The sequence below is a fragment of the Lissotriton helveticus genome, chromosome 12 (genome assembly GCF_964261635.1).
Source record: "Lissotriton helveticus chromosome 12, aLisHel1.1, whole genome shotgun sequence".
NCBI lineage: Eukaryota > Metazoa > Chordata > Amphibia > Caudata > Salamandridae > Lissotriton > Lissotriton helveticus.
Window position 1 is genome coordinate 142,913,217 of NC_136073.1, and position 24,704 is coordinate 142,937,920.

Sequence of the window (24,704 nt, forward strand, 5' to 3'; positions counted from 1 at the left end):
ATTTGAGAAGTCACTCAAAATGTGCCCTCATTTTTCTTTCTGCAGCACTAATCATACTTTCTATGGCAAAATATACCCCCTCATTTTGTTCCTTTTTAAATTAAATGTTTTAAGAGTTACCACTTTATTCCAATCAAGATGGCTTCAGGTGTGCCATACCTTTGTAATAAGTAGGACTGTTAGCGCTCTAGTTGTTCTTTAGAACACTCTGGGACATTCTGTCATTGGGCTATACTTGGGCTACATCTGGGTGATATTTGGGCTACATTTGGGCTCTTTTGTCTCAGGTGGCCATCTTGGGAGACTGCATGTCAGAATTTTTTAATGAAATAGAAGAGGATTTGAGAAGTCACTCAAAATGTGCACTAATTTTTCTTTTTGCAGCACTAATAATACTTTCTATGGCATAATATACCCCCTCATTTTGTTCCTTTTTAAATTAAATGTTTTAAGAGTTACCACTTTATTCCCATCACGGTGGCTTCAGGTGTGCTATACCTTTGTAATAAGTAGGACTGTTAGCGCTCTAGTTGTTCTTTAGAAAACACTAGGAGGCTGCAGTAGAACACAAAGGAATCAACTGACAGTCTCTGTCCTTGTTGGAGGTACATGTTTTACTGAGAATGTCAGACTTCATTCTCACATGACTGAGAAAGATAATGTGAATTTACAGAAAATATGCTTTCAGTTTAGCTTATAGATCCCCTTCCAAACCACTGTGGGAAAATCATGAGATATTAGTTTTCTTTCAAACATGATTCATGATATCACAGCAGAAGGCTTTTTCACATGGTAAAATCACCTTAGAACACACCACAATTCCTAAAATGAGTATGGTAGCATCAACAAATGATTTATAATGTAACTAAAGTCCTAAAACCCTCTATTAACTACAATGCTTTTTAATGAGGTGCTATCATGTATATTGGTCCTAAGATGGCTGCCAACACTTCTTGGATGAAGTGCTGACAGCCAATCAAATCAGATGTGTGGTTAGGCTCCGCCCAGATATATATATTTTTTTGAACCTAAATTACTCAAAATCCACTGGAGCACATATCTTGAGACATAGCAAAGGCACATCGGGTTACCAGTCCCTACAATTTTGCCAAGTTTTGTGGAAATCCATTCAGCCGTTCGGGCTAAAAGTGAGTCCAACCGCCCTATGAAAAATAACATGGGGAAAACATGTTTTGAGACCCCCCTTTTATCTTGGCCCCCGCTTGACGAATCCCCCCCAAACTTTCAGGGAAGGAGCAGAGCGGAGCGGGCCATCTTCTCTCAGAAATTTGCGAAGATTTATCCACCGGCGCCAAAGTTATTCCCAATAGAATGTTGCGGATTTCCTATGGAAATCAATTCTAACTATAACTACCTACTGGCGCCAGTACAACAGAACTTCTTCAGGGTGTTCTTATTTCCTTCAAGTTATGTCGGTATCCTGTTGTCATATAACTAGATATTTCTTCCAAATGTTAGAAGTACATTCTTATTCAAAGTGACTAGGTATCAATTTTACCCACACAATTCGGGCAGACTTGAGTAATTTATAGCATCCTCAAAGTCAGTCTTTCAAAAATTCCAAAGTATAGGACATGATAATCCAAATCCAAATGTTTCTCAAGAAAAGTCATTTTCAATCGTTCGGAATATCGGTGTTTGGGCAGATATGACCCAGGGACCCCCAGTAAGCAAGGGGAATTAGTCCCCCCTCTGCAAACGCGCCAGTGGCCTGCGTTGCAGAGAGGTGTAAAAAGGGGCATAGCCTCATTACACCTCTGTGCAATGCAGCCCCCTGGCGCATACTGGAGGTTCCAGGTGGGCTAGTTGGCCCCCAGGGACCCCTAGTATGCAAGGGGAATTAGTTCCCCCTCTTCAAACATGCACGGGGGCTGCGTTGCAGAGAGGTGTAAAAAAGGGTGTAGCCTCATAACACCTCTCTGCAATGCAGCCCCCTGGCGCATACTGGAGGCTCCTGGTGGGCTAGTTGGCCCCCAGGGACCCCCAATATGCAAGGGGAATTAGTTCCCTCTCTGCAAACGTGGCAGGGGGCTGCGTTGCAGAGAGGTGTAACAAGGGGCATAGCCTCATTACACCTCCGCAATGCAGCCCCCTGGTGCATACTGGAGGTTCCAGGTGGGCTAGTTGGCCCCTAGGGGCCCCCAGTATGCAAGAGGAATTAGTTTCCCCTCTTCAAATATGCACGGGGGCTGCGTTGCAGAGAGGTGTAAAAAGGGGCGTGGCTTCATTACACCTCTCTGCAATGCAGTCCCCTGGCGCATACTGGAGATTCCTGGTGGGCTTTCAGGTCTTACATAGTTAGGAATTAGCATTAAAAAAACTTTGAAATTCACTGAAAAAAACATAGGTTTCAGGCCTTATATAGTTAGGAATTAGCATTTAAAAAACCTATGAAATTCACTGAAAAAACCATAGGTTTCACACCAGTTATAGTTAGAATTAGTATTTAAAAAAACTATTAAATTCACTGAAAAAAACATAGGTTTCACACTAGTTATAGTTAACTGGAAATTTTACTCGCATAAAACCATTGAAATTCCCACGTTATAGTTAGTTGGACTCACTATACCTTGCGCGTGCAATGCACTGCTGATGACGTCACATATTCTATCACTCATGACATGGTCAGTGACATCACTCATGACATCACTGATGACACCATCTTTGTGACAGAGTGACAGACCTCCTTTCAGTGTAATGTAACCCTTGAAACACATATTCAAAATTAGAAACTACAATTTTCAAAAAAATAGAGACACCCATACCAGTTACAACAACCAATTCAGTAATACCACCATCTATATACACATCCACTCATTCACCAACAGTTCTATATGGTCACTCATACATATATTCACTCGTCATATGTAGTGAAACACCTATACATCCTGTTACACACCGACAGTCATCCAAAAGTTACTCTCACACATACTCACACATGCAAGTAAACTATTGAGCATCCATTTATTTGCATGTACAGCTATACACACACTACCAACTTCCTACTAAGTAAACTTACACATACTTACTCTCTTAAACAATCACTTATAGAAACACATACTTATTTAAACAGGAACTCTTTCAATCTCTTACTCTCACATATACTCACTTATATACATCAATATTCACATATACTAGATTAAAACATATGTAGTTACTGATAAAGACACTAGTGAGACAGTCATTCACTCACTAACACACATATGCACACTCATCTACCCATACAGTCCTGCACATATGCTGTCTTCAAAACACATACAAAGAGAGAGCCAGTCATTCATGCATCTATGTGCTAAGTAATACCCCCACCAAACCATACAAACACTCATACTGATACTAAGAAAAACATCTAATAACCCATATACATACACATGTAGCTACTCACCAACCCATGCAGCCACTTATACACAAAGTGAAACACTAATACATATATTTAAATATTTAAACATTACTCGCTAATATATGTATTCACTAAGATACACTTAATAAGCCAGTTAACCAATCATTTTTTTTTAAATCCATGTAAACACTTATTTAAACATTTATTCTTCCATCAACTTTTACATATACATATATAACACATATTTATTTTTCAGAAAGACACACATTCACTGGATGGTGTCATCAGTGATGTCATGAGTGATGTCACTGACCATGTCATGAGTGATGTAATATGTGACGTCATCAGCAGTGCATTGCACGCGCAAGTTATAGTGAGTCCAACTAACTATAACGTGGGAATTTCAATGGTTTTATGCGAGCAAAATTTCCAGTTAACTATAACTAGTGTGAAACCTATGGTTTTTTCAGTGAATTTAATAGGTTTTTTAAATGCTAATTCCTAACTATAACTGGTGTGAAACCTTTGTTTTTTTCAGTGAATATATATATACATACATACATACATATATATAGTTTTTTTTTACACTGAAAAAAACATAGGTTTCAGGGACGTTATTGTTAAAAATTAGCATTTAAAAAAGCTTTGAAAATTCACAGAAAAAAACATAGGTTTCATGGATGTTATAGATAGAAATGAGCTTTTAAAAAACCTTAGAGATTCTCTGAAAAAAACACAGGTTTCAGGGATGTTATTGTTAGTTGGACATTTCACTTGCACAAAACCAGAGAAATTAGGCTGTTATAGTTAGTTGAGCTAACTATAACTTGTGCCTCCACACTGCACTGCTGATGATGCCACATATTACATAATTTATGACATGGTCAGTGACATTACTGATGACATCTCAAATGATATCACTGATGTCATCATCCAGTGACTATGTGTGTCTATAGAATTTAAATATGATATATATATATATATATATATATATATATATATTACCTACTGGCGGTCGCCAGTAGGTATATATAGTTAGGATTTTTTCTCTATGGGATTTTTGAAAATTCTATGTCTAATAACTTTGCCGTTTGTGGACGGAATTGGCTGAAATTTTCAGGAAAATGGCACATTTTGTTTCTGAGCAGCCTTTGAAAATTTGGGGGGGGTTCGTCAAGGGGGGGCCGAGAAAAAAGGGGGGTCCCAAAACGCGTTTTTCCCATGTTAATTTCCATAGGGCGGTTGGCCTCACTTTTAGCCCGAACGGCTGAATGGATTTGCACGAAACTTGGCAAAATTGTAGGGACTGGTAGCCTGATGTGCCTTTGCTAGGTCTCAATATATGTGCTCCAGTGGATTTTGAGAAATTAACGTTCAAAAAAAGATATATATCTGTAACAGCGCTCCGCTTCGCGTAACGGAGGTTTGCGAAGCTGATTGGTCATTCTGTCACTGGGCTATAGTTGGGCTACATCTGGCTGATATTTGGGCTACATTTGTTTTTTTGTGTGTCTGGCGGCCATCTTTGGGCTACATTGGGCTACATTGGGCTTCATTGGGCTACATTCGGCTAATTAGCAAATAGCTCATCGCAAACTAGGAATGGTAAAGAATCGCTATTTATTCCTTAAAGTTCGCTATTTAGGAAATGCAAATAACTTTTATGATACATATGGCGGTTCATCTCTAACAAGATAAGAAGCATAGGGATAGATTTATGATGACTGGCGCATCACCAGGGATGTGTTAGTCATTCTGTGCCGCTGTTCCGTCACCTATGGTGTGCTGCATTTACAATGCGGCGCATCATGGGGCAAAAACAGCACAGATGCGTGATGTATCTGTGCCGTAAAGGTGGCGCATTGCTGGAGTTGTATCGCAAGTGTGATGAAGCTCCAGCAAGGGTCGGGGGTGCCCTTGTCGCAGGGTTTCTGTTCTCACACAGAACTGTGGACAGAGGATTGGAACCTCGGCGAATTAGGGTGTCCCAAAACTCACGTTAGTAATCAAAAACTATTTAGCAAGCTAGGTACAGTGTCACATTGGATATAACAAACTCTCAATGTTTAGACAATCCAGAATATGAACTTATAGTACCTCAGGATACGTGGAACTCATGAACAGTCGGTCGTTATATATTTCTTAGAAACCAGAACATGGAGTTAAGAAGAACACATGTGTATTTGAAATGTTTATTTACTAATGCCGTCTTCTCAGGCGTAGTACCTTGGATAATAAAAGTACACATATTATCAGTAGCAAAATTACCAGCATAGTTACTAGTACATAAAAAGTGAATGGTGATAGTATGTTAACATGCTGTAAATGAATAAGAGTTAGCAACACTTATAAGCAGCCGCGGGCCGTGGAGGGAGTTACGGTGAGGCAGGGAGGCGGGGAGGGGGAGAAGCAGGGTGGAGAATACAAGTACACATATTATCAGTAGCAAAATTACCAGCATAGTTACTAGTACATAAAAAGCGAATGGTGACAGTATGTTAACATGCTGTAAATGAATAAGAGTTAGCAACACTTATAAGCAGCCGCGGGCCGTGGAGGGAGTTACGGTGGGGCAGGGAGGCGGGGAGGGGGAGGGGCAAGGTAGAGAGGGCTCCACCCTGCTTCTCCCCCTCCCCGCCTCCCTGCCCCATCGTAACTCCCTCCACGGCCCGCGGCTGCTTATATCTCACCCTCCCTAATACACATATTATATTATTTGCTAAGAAGGTCTCTTTGTGTTGGTTTAGGGCGTGTCCATACTTTAGTGTCTTACATTTGAAGGAATCACATCAGCATACACCAGCTCTCTCTTCATGTGAACCGCATCAACTGTTGTGTATGTGTGTTCGGCAAAGCAATATAAAACCCGCCTCATGCCCAGAATTGGCAGAAGTTGCACTTATGTTATGAGTATGAAGTCGTGGAGATCAGACCTCATAACAATTCTGTATCGTGTTGTTCTTGAAACTTTAGCACTCGCTGTACAGATATAGTTTAACAAGTAAAGCAGATAGTAGACCAATAACATATTATTCTCATGTAAACCACGATGAACTACTAGGTGGAAAGCTAAAGCAACAACTAAGTGTCGTGTGCAGAAGTTGCAAAAAAGGAAAAATGGCATTTAAACCGGTAATGAGCCCATGCTAACTTAACACGGTGTAAAGATATCCAGGACCTAGATGACACCTCCTCATGATCCGGAAACGAACTGAATAAGATAATAGAAGTGCCATCTCATGAGAGCAGATTGCAAGTTTATATGTGGACGGTCCGCAAGGTAAAGCATTAAAAACTAGGAAAATTCAATGCTAAAGAAAAATAAAACAGCCAAGTACTTTATCGAGTCTTAAGCCAATAGGCAAGGTAAATAATAAAAACTTGACAAATAAGTCAATGAATTGTCAATGAAATGCTAGTACTCAGCATATGAAACATGAAAAAGGTCTATGACATAACTGTGTATGCAAAATAAGCTGCAACAGCCTCCAATAGGAAGTCACCGTCTTCATCCGAAAACAGTTCAGCCATCCAATTTAAAAGCGGAAAAGAACATACGTGCTCTCCCAGCACCGGATCCTCTATCACCATCAGAGGACAGCTCGGTGGGTTTTCAAGAAAGCTGTGTTCCAAGAAAGACTGTGCTGCCGCCAGTAAATTCCAGGGACCAAGTAGTCCATGCATCAATGCCACAGCCATAATCCTTTCGCCAGGACAAATCAACTCGTGAGTAATGATAGGAGTCATCAGCTGATTAAAGTCGACGTCAGGAGAAACCGGTCCGCAGAGACACAAATCAATGGCCCAATCGAAATCACAGGTCAGGCAGTGAAATACAGGCTGGACACAGGTGAAGTAGGAGAACCGAAAAGATAATCCATATGCCGTGCTTAATATCGCCAACGGCATTGTGCCATAATATTCTAGCATGCGATTGCGGAACAGTGTCAGCAGCTGCAGGGTCGGAGGTTGCATAGGAGGGACATCCATATTTAAAAATGTAAAAAAGCACAAGAGCGTCCGCTGGTAATGCAAGTAAAAATGCAATCCACGAAGCAGAGTGGAGAAAATGGAATGAAAGGGAGCAGGGATGACTCCAAAGATTTTCTCAAATGAAGTCACGAGACCACTGGTAACAACTTTAAAAAAGTGTGCCAGGGATTTTGTGGAGGATGCGTTAAAGATAGTCGGAAACATGTTGCTGAAATTGAAAGGCAAACCTGTGTACGGGTGTTCGCTATGTGAAGTACGAAAGTTTCACGGGCCGAACCCAAGGCCACCTCTCTCTGAGACAAAAGAGCTCTTATTCTTGTCATGCCGTTGAAACGTGTCCCAAGGTTGGTATTTGTGGCCAGATTGAAAACTCCCTATGTTCATGTGTGGGAGGAAATAGAACATTTCTGCAGCAAATAACCCGTTCACTTACTGTTACGATAAAAGGAATACTTTTTAATTAACTCAGAACAATCTTCATTATTGAGCATCAAATAACTACCATTTTCCAACAACTTGAACGTGGGGATGATAGCAGGAACTGGCGTGCCTTGCAACACGCAAGCCATATTTGGTCGGTGTTTGTTGCATGAATCGTGTAACTGTATGTGCCTACACATTAGTGAATGATCTGGCGTCTCAGTGCATTCCTCTCCATTCAGATAAACTTCTTGATCATCTTTGAAACATCTGTATGTGTATGGAAGCGACCAGACCTCATGAACAAAAGCACTACCTAAAGGTTCATAAAGACCTATTGGTATATATTTCATACAATTTGAAAACTTATATAAAGCAAAAGGCAGCGTTATGAAACCGTGGATAAGGCATGTTGCCAAAAAACCCGCAATCCTCTGCTGATGATGTCACTGAGCATGTCATGAATGATGTAATATGTGACATCATCAGTAGTGGATTATGGGTAATAGTATCTCTAGTTTACTCCCCTATAGCTGTCTTTCTTTTAACATAAGTGTGTGTTTCCTTCCCTTATACTTACTGTTTTTGGTTCGCTTCCAGTTCGCGTACCAGCGAGCGAACTAGGAAGCGAACTAAGAGAAATAGAGGTTGGCACAGTTCCAAATATTGTACCAATTTTTTAATAACGGGGAGGTAGTTCTGAAAAGAACTTTTTTTTTTATTTTTCTGAACATTTTTTTACTGTTTTTGAATTTTTCGGAACAGTTTTATATTTTTTTGGGTTTTTCTTGGAGGGGGCAATGAAAACGATTCATTGTAAAGGGCTCAACAGGAGCAACAAAACAAAAAAAAGAAGTATTTATTATTTTGGGCGTTTCGGACAAACTTGCATATGATAGTCAATAGCTCTGTTGATCAGAGTGATGCTTCTTTCTCCCTAGGAAATGAATCCATCGCAAAATACGCAGGTGTGTTTTACTTCACCAAATCTCATTTGTATATTTGGCACCATCTCCCTGCCCTCTGGTCCCGTTACTTCCGGTACAACAGATCTTCTGGCCATAATAGGGAGATTATCTAGGTCGTTCCGAAACTGTGCAGCACTGTAGTTGTTAGGATGCCACCTAGTCATATGGCGATGCATTGTGTAGTTTCCGAAACTGTATTTTTTGTCGGTCCCTCTGGACAGTCTATCTTGACATATAAGGCAAGTTACGTATCTTGCATTTACTTTTTTCTGACCTTTGGGAATTTTAAAAAATTACCAAATGAAGTTTTCTTTCCGGTGAGACGTCTTGGGCTGCTCAGGCAAAAACTGCCTCTCTTCGTGCTCGTCCTCCTGTTCCTCTTCTTCTTCTTCTTGTTGAATTACAACTTGAGCAGGTGGTCCACTCTTCCTTGGATGTGGTGGAGGTGGTGGGGAAGCACCAGCTGAAGCTACTAAAGAAGCCATTGCTCAGTGATCACAAAGGGTCTTTCTCTCACAATGATGAAAGTCAGAGTGAGGAAAGAAGGAGGGATTTTCATCATTTGGGAAAAACAAGAGTTCTCAACCAATCAAAAGTGTTCATTTTAGATTATATGACCTAGTCTTACATCATTAGGAAACCAAAAGTGAAATGAACCAATGAAAAGTGTTATTACCAAGTCACATGACTTGCTGTGTTTACGTTAAGCGCTTTGCAGGGCCTCCCGGTTTGCTTCCAGAAACCTGCGCTTTGCGACTCGCTTCGCGTACCAGTTCGCTAACGTAGCACGTCATATGACGTATCACGCGACAACGTGAAACGTCATGCGGACGGGAGGCGTCACGATGTTGTTTTCTAACGCGGCACTTGCGGTAAAGAAACGTTTACCGGCTCGCGGTCTATTTCGCGGCATCAAGGTCAGCTAACGGGAAGCTTCCCGATTCGCGAAGCGGGAACGAAGAAAAAAAAATATTTTAAAAAAAAATTATTCATAAACATATAAAATATATTTTTGGATTTAAAGAAGAATACATTTTACAGCTACAGATATTAGCTGTTAAAAAACCAATGAAATTCACAGAAAAAACCATAGGTTATAGACCATATATAGTTAGGAATTAGCATTTACAAAACCTTGAAAATTCACTGAAAAAACCATAGGTTATAGACCATATATAGTTAGGAAATAGCATTTAGAAAACCTTATTTTACTCACACAAAACCATTGAAATTCCATATATAGTTAGTTGCACTAACTATATATCGCGCACCTGCAATCCACTGCTGATGATGTCACATATTACATCATTCATGACATGGTCAGTGACATCACTGATGACATCACTGATGACATCTCAAATGACATCACTGATGACATCACTGATGACAACATCCAGTGACTGTATGCTTCTGTAAAGTTAAAATATGTCTTACATATTGAAGAATGAGTGGATGTATAAGTGTCTGGATGAAGGATTTAGTAGGTGCATGACTGACTGTATAAGTGAGTGATTAAATGTGTCTCACTGAGTGCATGGGTTAGTGACTAAACTGTTTTAAATTGTGCATCATTGTGTCTGTTGTTTTGTAATCTGATGCATGTGTTGATCATTAGCTATATGACTAACTATATGGGTTATTGATTAGTTGCCCAAGTATTTGTATGGGAGACTGAGTGTGTGTGTGGGTGTCTGGGAGGTGTATGACTCTGTGCATAGATGTGTGAGCAGTTGATTCACTAGATGTATGGGTTCAAAAGTGCATGTGGAAACATCTGTATGGGCGGTTGACTGTGTGCATGAGTGTATTGGTGAGTGAATGGATATCTCAGTGCTACATGTCAAAGTAAGTACATATGTAAAACACAGTACATGTGATAGTTGACATATATAAATAACTGTGCATAAGAGCCAGTGAATGTGTGAGTGGCTGTATGGATTATTGTGAACTTGTATCAGGGATTGTATAACAGAGTAAATATGTGTTATTATATGTTCCAATAAGTAAGGTGTGTATAACTATATAGTTGAGGAAATCGAGGTGTGATTGATTCTTTGCAAGACTGACTAGGTGTGTGAGTAACTCCATGGATGAGTGACAGTCTGTGAGTGTCTGTTTACACTGAGTGTATCTAAGGTTATATTAGAGTCTGAAGAGGTTCATTGTATCATCACATGAATGATGTCATCAGTGATGTGATCAGTAATGTCAAATGAGATGTCATCAGTGATGTCATCAGTGATGTCATTTGAGATGTCATCAGTGATGTCATCAGTGATGTCACTGACCATGTCATGAATGATGTAATATGTGACATCATCAGCAGTGGATTGCAGGTGCGCGATATATAGTTAGTGCAACTAACTATATATGGAATTTCAATGGTTTTGTGTGAGTAAAATAAGGTTTTCTAAATGCTATTTCCTAACTATATATGGTCTATAACCTATGGTTTTTTCAGTGAATATATATATATATATATATATATATATATATATATATATATATATATATATATAATTATATGCCAAGGTGTATTGAAGAATGAGTGTGTGTATAAGTGTCTGAATGGATGATTTAGTAGGTGCGTCACTGACTATAAGTGAGCGATTAAGCATGTCTTACTGAATGCATGGGTTACTGACAAAACTGTGTGAATGTCTGTAACAATCTGTTTGTTGGTATGTAAGTGGCTGCATGGGTTGTTGAGTAGCTACATGAGTGACTATATGGGTTATTGATTGTTTGACTAAGTATTTGTATTGGTGCCTGAGTGTCCGTGTGGGTGGGAGGTGTGTGCACATCTATGTGTGCATAGATGTGTGAGTGGGTGATTCATTGGGTGTATGGGTTCAAGAGTGCATCTGTGAAGTGCCGTATGGGTGGTGTGTGTGTGTATTGGTGTGTTGGTCAGTGAATGGATGTCTCAGTGGAACCTGTGTGAGTAATTACATATGTGAATGGCAGTATATGTGAGTGTTGGAGTATATAAATCACTATATGTTAGAGTGAGTGATTGTGAAAGTGGCTGTATGGATGAGTTGAGTGTGTGCTGGTGTCAGTGATTGTAGAAGAGAGTAAGTATGTGTTAGAATCTGTATGAATAAGTGAGGTGCTGTGTGTATAACTGTATAGGTGAGTAAGTTAGAGTGTAATTGATTCTTTGCATGACTGACTAGGTCTGTGAGTAACTCTAAGGATGAGTGATGGTGTGTGAGTGTCTGTATAGGTGTATGAGTGCATATGATAGTGCTGTATTGATGAGTAACTGCATGTATGAGTGACTGTATGGTGAATGAGTAGATGTGTGTATAGACCTAGGCATCAGTGAGTGGGTATATATTAACTGGTATTGGTGTGTCTATGGTTTCGAAAATGGTAGTTTGTATTTTAAAGTGGGTGTATCAAAGGTTATATTAGAGTGTGAGGAGGTGCATCAGATTATCACATGGATAATGTCATCAGTGATGTCATCAATGATGTCATTTGAGATGTCATCAGTGATATCATCAGTGATGTCACTGACCATGTCATGAATGATGTAATATATGACGTCATCGGCAGTGAATTGTGTGGGCACAAATTATAGTTAGCTCAACTAACTATAACAGCCGAATTTCTCTGGTTTTGTACGAGTGAAATGTCCAACTAACTGTAACGTCCCTGAAACCTGTATTTTTTAAGTGAATTTTTAAAAGTTCATTTCTAATTATAATGTCCCTGAAATCTATGTTTTTTTCAGTGAATTTTCAAAGGTTTTTTTAGATGCTAATTTCGAACTATAACGTCCCTGAAAACAATGGTTTTTCAGTGAATTTCAAAGGTTTTTAAATGCTAATTTGTAACAATAACGTCCCTGAAACCTATGGTTTTGTCAGTGAATTTCAAAGGTTTTTTTAATGCTTATTTCTAATTATGCCTACAGAGGTAGGACATGTGCAGAAAGAGCAAGAAAGGCACAAAAAAAGCAAGAGAAATGGAGAAAGAGGTAGCAAAAGTCCAGAAAGATGAAGAAAGGTGCAATAAAGAAGCACAAGATATGCAGAAAGAACCAACAGAGGTACAGAAAGAGGCCTTATTGCAAAGTCATCCAATTTTTTGCTGACTGCTACTGGTGATAACTGACTCTGACTAACCAGGCCCGGAGCCAGTGCTATGCTGAAAGACATTACGAATACAGTGAAAATACCTACATACAGTAGGGTACACTATGGGTTCGGGTACCGCTGTGATTGGAATGACCTCCCATGTAAAGCCCTACTACATAATAGGGCAAGGGGATTAAAACTACCTCTTACTCAGAGGTGCATTAAGAGGTAAGAGAAGTGCAGAAAGAAGCAACAGAGGTGCAAAAAGAGGCAAGAGAGGTACAGAAAGAAGCAATTGGAGTGAGAAGGAGGCAATAGAGGTACAGAAAGAGGCAGGAGGTGTGCAGAAAGAGGTACAAGAGATACACAAATATGCAAGAGAGGTACAGAAAGAGGCAGGAGGGGTGTACAAAGAAGGAAAAGAAGTGCAGAAAGAGGCAAGAGAATTACAGTAAGAAACAACAGAGGTGTAAAAAGAAGCAAGAGAAGTGCAGAAAGAGGCAAGAGAATTGCTGTAAGAAACAACAGAAGTGTAAAAAGAAGCAAGAGAAGTGCGGAAAGAGGTAAGTGATGAGCAGAAAGAAGCAAGAGCAGTGCATAGAGAACCAACAAAGGTGCTGAAAGAGGCACAAAGGGTACAGAAAGATCAAGAGAAGTGCAGAAAGAGGCAACAGAAGTATACAGAAAAAGGCAGGTGAGGTGCAGAAAGAAGCAAGAGCAGTGCAGAAAGAACCAATAAAGGTGCGAAAAGAGGCGCGAAGGGTGCAGAAAGACCAAGAGAAGTACAGAAAAAGGCAAGAGAGGTACAAAAAGAGGCAAGAGAGGTGCAGTAACAGGCAGGAAAGGTACAGAAAGAGGGACCAGGGGTGGCAGAAAGAAGGAAGAGAAGTGCAGAAAGAAGCAACAGGTGCTGAAAGAGGCATGAAGGGTATGGAAAGAGCAAGAGAAGTGCAGAAAGAGGCAACAGAGGTATAAATAGAGGCAAGAGAGGTGCAGAAAGAGGGAACAGGAGTGCAGAAAGAGGCAAGAGAGGTGCAGAAAAAGAACAGAGGGGTACAGAAAGAGCCAAGTGGTCTGCAGAAAAAAAGCAGCATAGTTGCTGAAACGGGCAGGTGAGGTGCAGAAAAGGAAAGAGATCTGCAGAAAAAAGCAACAGAGGTACTGAAGGAGGCAAGTCAGCTGCAGAAAGAAGCTGGAGAGGTGCAGAAAGAAGCGTCAGAGGTACAGAAAGAGGCAAGAGGGGTACAGAAAGAGGAGAGTGAAGTGCAGAAAGAAGCAACAGAGTTGTTGAAAGAGGCAAGAGCAGTGCAGAAAGAACCAAGAGAAGTGATGAAAGAAGCAACAGAGGTACAGAAGGAGGCACATGGAGTGCAAAAAGAAGGAAGGGAAGTGTAGAAAGAAGCAACAGAGGTACTGGAAGAGTCACGAAGGGTTCATAAAGAGGCAAGAGAAGTGCAGAAAGAAGCAACAGAGGAACAAATGAGGCAAGCTTGGTATAGAAAGAGGGAAGAAAGTGCACAAAGAGACAACAGAGGTGCAGAAAGAAGCAAGACAGATGCAGAAAGAAGCATGGAAAGTGCAGAATTAAGCAACAGGAATGCAAAAAGTGGCAAGCAAAGTACAGAATGACGCAACAGAGGTGGAGAAGGCAGGAGAACTTCAGAAAGAGGCAAGAGAGTTGCAGAAACAGGCAAAAGAGGTACATAAAGAGACAATAGGGGTATAGAAAGAAGCAAGACGGGTGCAGAAAGAAGCATGGAAAGTGCAGAATGAAGCAACAGAGGTGCAGAAAGAGGCAAGAGAAGTGTAGAAAGAAGCAAGTGGGGTGCAGAAAGTAGCAAGAGAGGTGCAGAAACAGGCAGGAGAAGTGCAGTAAGAGGTATGAGAATTGTTGAAAGAAGCAACAGAGGTGTAGAAAGAAGCAGGAAAAGTGCAGAAAGAGGCATGTGAGATGCAGAAACAGGCAAGAAAGGTACAGAAAGAGGGAAGACTAGTGCAGAAAGAGACAACAGGGGTGTAGGAAGAAGGAAGAAAAGTGCTGAAAGAGGCATGTGAGATGCAGAAACAGGCAAGAAAGGTATAGAAAGAGGGAAGACGAGTACAGAAAGAGACAACAGGGGTGTAGGAAGAAGCAAGACCGGTGAAGAAAGAAGCATGGAAAGGGCAGAATGAAGCAACGGGGTGCAGAAAGAGGCAAGAGAACTGCATAAACAGGCAAGAGAGTTGCAGAAACAGGCAAAAGAGGTACAGAAAGAGGGAACACTGGTGCAGGCAGAGGTAAGAAAGGTGCAGAAACAGGTAAAAGGTGTGCATAATGAGGCAAGAGGGGTGCGGAAATTTGCAAGAGAGTTGTAGAAAGAAGCAAGGGCAGTACAAAAGAACCAACAGATGTGCAAAAGTAGGCAAAGTGAAGTGCAGAAGGAGGCAAGAGAACTGCAGAAAGAGCAATAGAGTTGCTGAAGGAGGCAAAACTGGTGCAGAAAGTGGTGGGTAGACTGAGGCAAGAGAGGTACAGAAAGAGGGAAGAGGGGTGCAGAAAAAGGCAAGAGGGATGCAATAATTTGGAACAGAGGTGCAGGTAGAAGCCAGAGCAGCGCAGAAAGAACCAACAGAGGTGGAATGGGAGGCAAAAGGGGTGCAGAAAGGGGTATGAGAGGTACACAAATTGACAAGAGGGGTACAGAAAGAGACAGGAGGAGTGCAGAAAGAGACAAGACAGGTGAAGAAAGAAGGAACAGTGGTACAGAAAGATGCAAGAGTGGTACAGAAAGAAGGACGAGAGGTGTTGCACAAAGAGGGAAGAGGGTGCAGAAAAGGCAAAAGGAGTTTAGAAAGAAGCAAGAGAGGTGCATAAAGTGGCAAGAGAGGTACAGAAAGAGGCAAGTGAGTGACAGAAAGAGGCAAGTGAAGTGCAGAAGGAGGCAAAAGAACTGCAGAAAGAGGCAATAGAGGTGTTGAAAGAGGCAAATGAGGTGCCGAAAGAAGCAAGCTAAGTGCAGAAAGAAGCAAAATAAGTGCAGAAAGAGGGGTAAGAGAGGTGGAGAGAGATGCAAGAGGGGTGAGGAAAGAAGCAGGACAGCTTCAGAAAGAACGGCAGAAAGAAGAAAGAGAGGTGCAGAAAGAGGCACAAAGGGTGCAGAAAGACATATGTGGGGTACAAAAAAAGGCAAGAGAGGTGCAGAAAGAGGGAAGAAGGTTGCAGAAAGAGGCAAGGGGTAAAGAAAGAAGCAAATGAGGTTTAGAAAGAGGCACGAGACGTGCAGAAAGAAAGAAAACAGATGCAGAAAGAAGAGATTTTCAGAAAGAGGCAAGAGAAGTGCAGAAAAAGAAAGAAATGTGCAGAAAGAAGCAACAGAATTGCAGAAAGAGGCAAGAGATGCGCCAAAGGAAGCACGACTGGCTTGCACACCATTAGTACCAATTAAACACCCACATTTAGCAATAAGTAAAATTTTAAGTTTGCAAAGGTCCTTCCATCACGCTGAAACACTTGTCGCTGCATTTTTGGTAATGTTTGAGCCGTTCGAGCTAGACGTCACTACAATAAAGACCTGGCTCTAAGAGAGTTTCTTTAATGTCACTTTTAGGCACTGCTGCCAACGAGGATCTCTCTTTTTTTCCCACCCAGTTTTTGGCAACCCGTCCAATTTCCAGCAGTCCCAATACTCTCAAATTACTATTTTTGTAATAAAATAAGGAGAGAAGAACCGCTTTCAGTCAAGTCGCCCAACCATACATCCCTTCCCCCACAGCATTTGAGTGAAGAAAACTTACTAAAAAATAAGTGAAAGAGTGAGAGGGCACCTCACATATGCAACACCTGTGAGGCTACCAGCAGGTTCTCGCCAGTATGCCCACATATACCATCAACGGTTGCCTACTCACTGAAGCAACAAAAATAGTGTCAAAGAAAAAGTCAAGAAAGGCAGAAAAAAGAAACCAACTGCCCCAAAATATAGACCCTGTGGTATGCAGAGAACAGTGTGTTCAGTGCAACTTAAAATCGAGTTAAGACTCACTGTTAAGTTGCCCTCTTTATTTGAAAATGTGAGCTTATTCTCCAATAGGAGAAAGGATTGTAAGAGCATGAGTGAAGTCCCGTAAAAGCATGATTGTATGAGATAAACTAAGGAGATAGCCCAATAGATTTAGTACTCTTTTGTTATACCGTAGTGGTCCGTGTTCTTCTCGACGTGCATACATCCGGGCACGACGCACACACATTGATATGACGAGTGTCTTATCGATTGGTAATTTGCATTATAATGATGGCATTGAGATAGGGTCAGTATACATTTAATGAAGAGAAAAGGGATACAATAACTGTAGAGTTAATGTAAGGTTTTACTATTTTTTACACAGGTGTAACTGATAAGCAACTGTAGTGTTTACAAGTAAGGGGTAAGAGTGATGTACACACCCCTTTTGGTCTGGGGCAGGCTGGTATGAAAACTCCTGGCTACACCGGGTAACTATATATGATTGTAACCCAAGAAGTGATGAATACACATAAGTATGATTTTATTTGGTTGACCTGGTTTTACTGAGATAGAATTGCTGTCTTTTTGTCTTGTCAGGCAATCCGCATTATACTAAGCATAGTCCAGAGAGGCGAGTGATTGAACCCCACGCCCTGATTAATTTGCCACAACGTTTGTAATTGGCAATGAAACATGATGGCCTTCTTGGAAAAGGTTAGCAACATGAAGTGCTTTTAATTCGTGTAAGTTCACATTTTCAAATAAAAAGGGCAACTTAACAGTGAGTCTTAACTCGACTTTAAGTTGCACTGAACACAACAGTGGAGAAGTGTGGCTCACTGGTTAGAGGAGCAGACCTGGAAGCAGAGGTCAGCCCGGGACCAGGGTTCAATTCCCGGCTCGGCAGGGTCTTGAGTCCTAAAATGTCCATGGACTCAACAATCCTCGCTCCGGTGCCTACTTGATTCACGGGTTCACACTCTGCGACTCTGGGCAATAGCTTGCTTAATCTCCACAACGCCCCTCGCGGCGGGATGCCTGGCTTTCACCTTGCGGATACTGTGCTGGGGTTATCTCACAGGGGAATACCAGGACGGATTCCCTAAGCAAGCGCTTAGAGACCGCTTGGTGATTTGCGCTATATAAATTCCTGTACATTTACACTGTTCTCTGCATACCACGGTGTCTATATTTTGGGACAGTTTATTTCTTTTTTCAGCCTTCCTTGTCTTTTTCTTGGACACTATTTTCTTTGCTTCAGTTAGTAGGCAACCGATGATGATATACGTGGCAATACTGGCGAGAACCTGCTGGTAGCCTCCCTGGTGTTGCATACGTGAGTTGCCCTCTCACTATTCCACTTATTTTTTAGTAAGTGTGCTTCACTCACATGATGTGGTGGAAGGGATGCATTGTTGGGCGACTTGACTGACAGTGGTTCTTCTCTCCTTTTTATATTAAAAAATAGTAATTTGAGAGTATTGGGACTGCGGAAAATTGGATGGGGTGCCAAAAAGTGTGGGGGGAGAGAGACCCACGTTGGAAGCAGTGCCTAAAAGTGACATTAAAGAAACTCTCTTAGAGCCAGGTCTTTATTGTATTGACGATTTATGAGAGGAGGGTGGCCTGGTGATTTCCCTCTTAAGCTCCTTGTTGTGAATTCCGTTTGGGCTAGAAACAAGGCTTTTTTGGTTCAAATCTGCAGATTAGGGAGCAGATGATTAATTATATGGCTAATGCAGAAAATGTATAATTGTGCGAAAGTCGGTGCAGCCAAACAGTCGCATAATTCCAGTGGCCCTGCTCATACCTCTCACTAGGTCCACAAGTGCTCCTCAGAGATTCCTTCTTTTTTTGTCTCACTGAGTTCATAGTTGAACTTCTATGGAAACGAGGAAGACTAAACTTGAGGTTACCACTCCACAACACAGACTACCATATCACATAATTACTCTCCATAACACGTAATCCCACTCCACATAATTCCAATACACTAAATACCACAAACTTTCTATCCACATAATTTCACTGCACAACATACCACATAATTCCACTATACACAACGTATATCCACTCCACTCCACTACAAAAAGCATTAGTGAAAACGTTTACATTTACAATGTCAATAGCTCTAATTCTCGCAAATGCAAAACCTATTACATTGCAAACACTTCTTTAACTAGTAGTCACGTTTGCAGAGTGGTGGGGAAAGGGTGCTGGGACTCCGACCAGTGCTCAGGAATTCTGCTGCGTAGGACTTACAGGAGGTGCCAGGAGAGCTTATTGGCCCTAAAGTCCCTAGGAGTAGATTGGATTTTATCCCCCATCCCATAGTCTGTCAGGAGGCATGTTTGCAGAGTGGTGGAGAAAGGAGGAGATGGCCTTCGAAGACATCTTAACAATAACACTGTGTGGTACTACTGGAGGTAACAAGAGGAGTAGTTGGCCCCCAAGGACATCCTTGGAGCCAACTATCACCCTATTACCTCCAGCAAGCCCCACACAGCAGGATTGCTAAATTCTCATAGCAGGCCACGCCCCCTTTGCCCACCACTCTGCAAACGCGCTCCTTGTCGGGCTCTTGGATGGGGAATGAAGTCCCCTTCGCTGCCAGGAGTCCTTTAGGGGCCAACTAGCCTACCTCTTACCTCCAGTAAACCCCACACAGTGGGATTGCTGAGAGGTGGACACAGGCCACGTCCCCATTCTCCACCACTCTGCAAACATGCCTCCTGGTGCACTCTTGGTTGGGGGATGAAGTCCTCTTTATTCCTGATTGTGCCTGGGGGCCAACTAGCCCTCCTGTTACCTCCAGTAAGCTCCATACAGCTGGAAACTTTGAAAGAAAGTGTGGCAATCAGTAGCTGATGAGTAGGGATGAAAGGAGTCTAGAGTGTGTCAGGTACAGGGCAATTGCCACACTGGGTGCTGACATGGAGGGGGCCTCTAACCTGGGGGGTTGGGCGGGGGGGTACCTTGTTTAGCAACAAAGTATGATTTAAAATCACCTGCTGCAGAGTTTCTTATGCATTCAGCTTTTAGGCAGCAATAAAAATGTCAAGATAACTCTTGTGATCAATGTTCCTGATAGTGAGAGAGAGATGGTGGTGTGTCCAGTGGCAGCATTGACTCCACATAAAGTAGTGTAGAGGGTTAATACTCCCACTACAATGAACAGATCTGTATTTTATGTGGATAGCTGAGTCGATTAGTAAAGCCAGCCTTTCCCAGCGCTTTAAAACAAATGACATTTTTTAAGAGAGGGGCTGTGTAGAAATGAGGGGCACTTTTGGTGGGGTGGTAGTGGGGGGAATCCTAGAAGGAGGTCATATGGGAGGCGCCAAACACGATTGTCACACAGTGGGCCCAGGCGTGGTGCGTCCATTGGGGTGTGGGGGCGTAGTCCCCCCGCCCACAGCTCTCTCGGCGTCTTTGAACTTAAGTAAACTGATTCCATTTACTTAAGTTCAAAGACGCCGAGGGAGAACTGACAATCATGTCAGTCAGCATGACGTTGGACCGCCCACCCCTTCAGAGTCTGAAGGGGTGGGCGGTCTGGCGTCATGTTGACTGACATGATTGTCAGACCAGTGGGGGGCAACAGGCAGCAGCACAACACAAGTGCGCGTGAGTGGGGATGGAGGGCAAATTTTCGCACCTTGCCCCCTCATGCGCACTTGTGTTTTGACTTGTTTACACATGCCCATTAGGAGCCCTTCGGGCCCATTAGGATGGGCATGCGGCGGGCGAAGAATAGCCGTGCCCTAAGCCTAGCCTGGCTCTGCTGGCAGCACCAGGATTGGCTGAGAGGGTTGGTAGGCGCCAAAGGACCCGGCGGCGGCGCGGACCTGCTCAGGACCTCAGCCTGAGGTAGGGTTTTTAAAATTTATTTTAATACCCCCCTCCCCCACTCTCCCACGCGTGACACCCCATTTCCCCCATCCTCATCCCCCCCGCCCGAGCCGCGACTGCCCAGCAGTAAATGCAGCACAAAGGTTTTGGTCGAGGGAGCGACTGATTGAACGAGAAAGGGCATGTCATGAGGATAAACAGATTCCTGCCAACCTGGACGGCTTGAGCAATCACAACCTCCGTCCCACACTTTCAACCTGCCCTGCTTCCAACCAGCAGTCAGTACTCGAAATCCTGTACATGTCCCACAACTATGCAAAAGAGGTGTCAGAATCTTGTATTATTTGAAATCAGAATGCATTCTTTCTCACCAAATACAAATTTTACATGTACCCGGACCGGAAGTCTTTAAAATGCAGTGAAAAAATGCCTAATTGTACACAAAAACACATCACTAGAAAAGTTGTGAATAGTATATTGCCAGTGCATACGTTATGGCGGATTTATATGTAAAAACATGGCAAGAGAACTCCGCGCACCAAGATCATTATTTATTTGAGTTGATTCCTTAGTACAATGTAGGCTGTGACTTCTGAGCCCTGTTACGTAAAATGTGTCCACTGAATTTCGGTAACTGCAGCTGCCACAGATTACCAGCAGTACTCAAATGTGTATTTATTTCTGCACACACGACGTGGGCAAATGCAGAATCCTGCGACGTTATTAAGGTGATACAAAAACCGTGGGCCTCATTTGTGTAAAGGGACGCATCGCTGCGTGAAAACAGCGATGCGTCACTTTTCACTGCGCACTCCTTGCGACAATCCTGATGCGTCATATTTAATGTATGACGCATCAGGTCGCAGGGAGTTACAGATACGTCAGTATTTCTGACGTATCTGTAAGCACAAAAGTGACGCATTGCTGGAGTGTGTCACAAAAGTGACGCAACTCAAGCAATGCGTCCTGAGGCAGGCGCAAGATTTTGACGCACCAACGTCCTAAAAGTGACGCAGTGAAATCTCATACATTTCACTGAATCACTTCTACGACCCTTCTGTGCGTCAATACGCCCCCCTTGCATACATTATACCTGGCGTAGGTATAATGTAGCGAAGGGTTTACAAAGTGACGCATCTACCTAGATGCGTCACTTTGTAGATATGGTGCAACAAGGCACATTTTTTACGCTGCTGGTGCGTCACAAAAAGTGACGCACCGGCAGCGTAAAAGGCACGCACGGCCTCATAAATAAGGCCCCGTGTATTTAGTGTAGAAAATGTGCTTCCTATCGGAGGGAATTTCAGCAATCCTTTTAAAATGTTGCAAACTAACTCAGTGGTACTTTTCAAAACACGAGGGCAGTGTACGTCATAATCCCCGCTCCGTCAGTGCAGGAGTCGTGCACCCATTAATGATACAAAGGGTTTGTGTCTAGTGAGGTGCTTAGGTCCAACATACCCCCCGCCACCCTCCCCCCACCTTAAGCACGAATTAAGAAAGTAGCGCTTTATCCGGACACCGGTCAAACATCTGTTGATTACTAGCCGGCGGTCGGTAAATATTCACTACCCTCGATCGAGATTCTTAAATTCCGATGGGTTGTGGTATTATAAACTGTCCCCCCGCCTCCCCACCCCACACACACACACACACCCGCTCACACACGCAAGACAGCAGTCCCGAGGTAGGTAGGTAACTACAGGAGGTAGAACGAAGCGGACAGTGCCAAGGAGTCATGGACAGAGAGAGTGGCACAGAGAGTGGGACGTAGAGGGGTGGGAAGAGAGACCTGGAGAGAAAGAGCAGCCGCAGGTACATACAGCTTTAGGTAGAGACAAGCAGTCAGAGATAATGAGACAGGTGGCTAGGGAGAGAGAGCTAGAGAGTGAGATGAGGGCAGGTTAAAAGGAGGAGAGAGAGAGAGGGGGAGACCCAGTGAAAGCTAAAGAGACTCAGAGACGGGCAGGGGGAGCTCCATGGCGAGAGACAGTGAGAAACAGACAGAGTGAAAAAGAGTGGGCGAGAGACGGAGAGGAGACAGACAGTGCAAACATAAGTAAGAGAGAGAGAACTAAAGAGCGCGTGTGAGAGGCAGAAATCCACAGCCACAGAAGAGAAACATAGGCGAGAAGAACGAGTGAGAGACAGGCAGATAGAGCCAAAGACCAAGAGAGTGTAGTACAGCAATAATTTTAGGCCTCACCACTTTCAAATGTCACCAGCCACCACTGAGTGGGCCACCAGCGTTAAAGCCGACCCTCGGCACGTGGAGAACATGGTGATGAAATAGAAGGATTGAGGCTTGGAAAATGGAGAGCAGGAATCGTTAATGAGATAGAGATTGAACGGGAACAGCAGGAGAGAGAAATCAGGGGCATATTACCAAGCAATAGCGATAATTATCGCTATTGCTTGATTAGAGACAAAATTTTACCGCTGAGCTGCGGCGATTTTTATCGCAGATAAACCTTGCTATTACCAAGGTTTATCGCAAATGCGATAAAAAACGGCCGCAATGCATGAATATCTCTGAAAAGTCAGCAATATTCATGCATTACCGAGCTAATGCTCTTAGCCATGTTATCCACCTCCCATTGGATAACATGGCTAAGAACTGCTCAGGGCAGGTGTTAGCTTTTGGAGATATTCGCGCTTAGCGCGAATATCTCCAAAAGTTGGTAATAGAAGATAGCGATGTTAGCGACTGTTTCCAGTCGCTAACATCTTGGCACGCCCACCATGTCATTAGTGATAAATATCACTAACATGCAAAGTGGGGCCCAAGATGGTCGCTATCTCCTACTAGCTGTCGCTAACTGGTGTTAGCGACAGCTAGGTAATAGGGAGATCATTTTATCTCCGCTTTCTTGGCTTTTAAAGCCAAAAAAGCGGAGATAAACCCGCTTGATAATATGCCCCTCAGTTCGTGCAACAAGAACTGGAGAGGAGAAAAATGAAGCAGGGCGAGAGTCTTGAGTAGTGAGTGATAGGAGAAAAAAAGCAGCAAGAGCAGAAGAGAGAAAGCAGGCCATGGAAAAGAGCAGAAACTGGACAGGAGAGAAAGAAATCAGGTCTGCAAGAATAGTTCGGAGGCAAGGAGCCGAGGAACATTCGAGACTGTGCATGTCCATGTGAGCATGTGCAAATGGACCGCAAGTAAACATCGAAAGTAACGGACAACACCTAACGGCCGTCACCTCGGGTGAAGGGCAGAGTGCCGATGCCTGTCCTGCGCGCGCGCCCACAGCTGTCAGTCCGCGCCTCTACTTACAGCTCCTGGAGTGAAATCACGGCCGCAATGATCAAGACTCCGCTTTTCACCCTCGCCCCGCGACCCCGCCAGGGTGATGGAGATGCAGTCCAGGGTCCCGGCACAGACGGCCGTCCCTGTCTCCACCTGAATTTTGTAGTCAGCCATGTCCAGGAGGGCAGCTCTGAGGTGCTGGGTGGCACGGGCGGAATCCCTTCTTTTCAAAGGAAGCAGCGTCTTTCTCGACACCCAACCTTTTTATACCCAGGGAGGCTGGACCAGAGCCATCCTTATCAGAGAAGCAAAGATCAAAAGGCGGTTATGAAGACACTGCAAAAGCTTTTGGTAACTACCGCTATTTCCTGAGAATTCGCTGAAGCGGTTCAGTTGACCACGACAGATATTTCCAGAGAACTAATTACAAAAGTAAACAAAACACAAATCTGAAAGAGGAGGAAGAGATTAGTTGGAAACCCGTCAAAAAGGTGAGAAAACAGTGACGAGTACGAGCGAGATAAAGGGGCAGGGAGTGTCTGACAGTGAATCAAAGAGGCCAGAGAGGTGGATTCCGGACTTGTTACTCAGCGCACCAAGGTTACATTTCACTTTCCATGGGATTCTGAGCAAAGCTTCGGGCACCAGCACTCTCTGTTTTGCAAATTAAGCACTAACTATACCGATTTCACCATTAAATTAGATTTTCGATGAATATTTAAAATATTCCTTGAACAATTTTTGTGTCTGTATCCTGACAAAAGTTACAGGTTAAAGTTTATAATATGTCCTTTG

General features: G+C 42.9%; 1 protein-coding gene across 1 annotated transcript in view; it reads right to left on the reverse strand.

The window, feature by feature from the left end:
• Positions 1–24,141, reverse strand: part of LOC144799577 (hydroperoxide isomerase ALOXE3-like) — a 167,661-nt gene extending 143,520 nt beyond the window's left edge. The window contains exon 1 of the mRNA XM_078670949.1: positions 23,937–24,141. Coding sequence (XP_078527075.1) covers positions 23,937–24,083 — 147 coding nt within the window. The 5' untranslated portion in view covers positions 24,084–24,141. The remainder of the gene's footprint in view (positions 1–23,936) is intronic.
• Between the last annotated feature and the right edge of the window lie 563 nt (positions 24,142–24,704).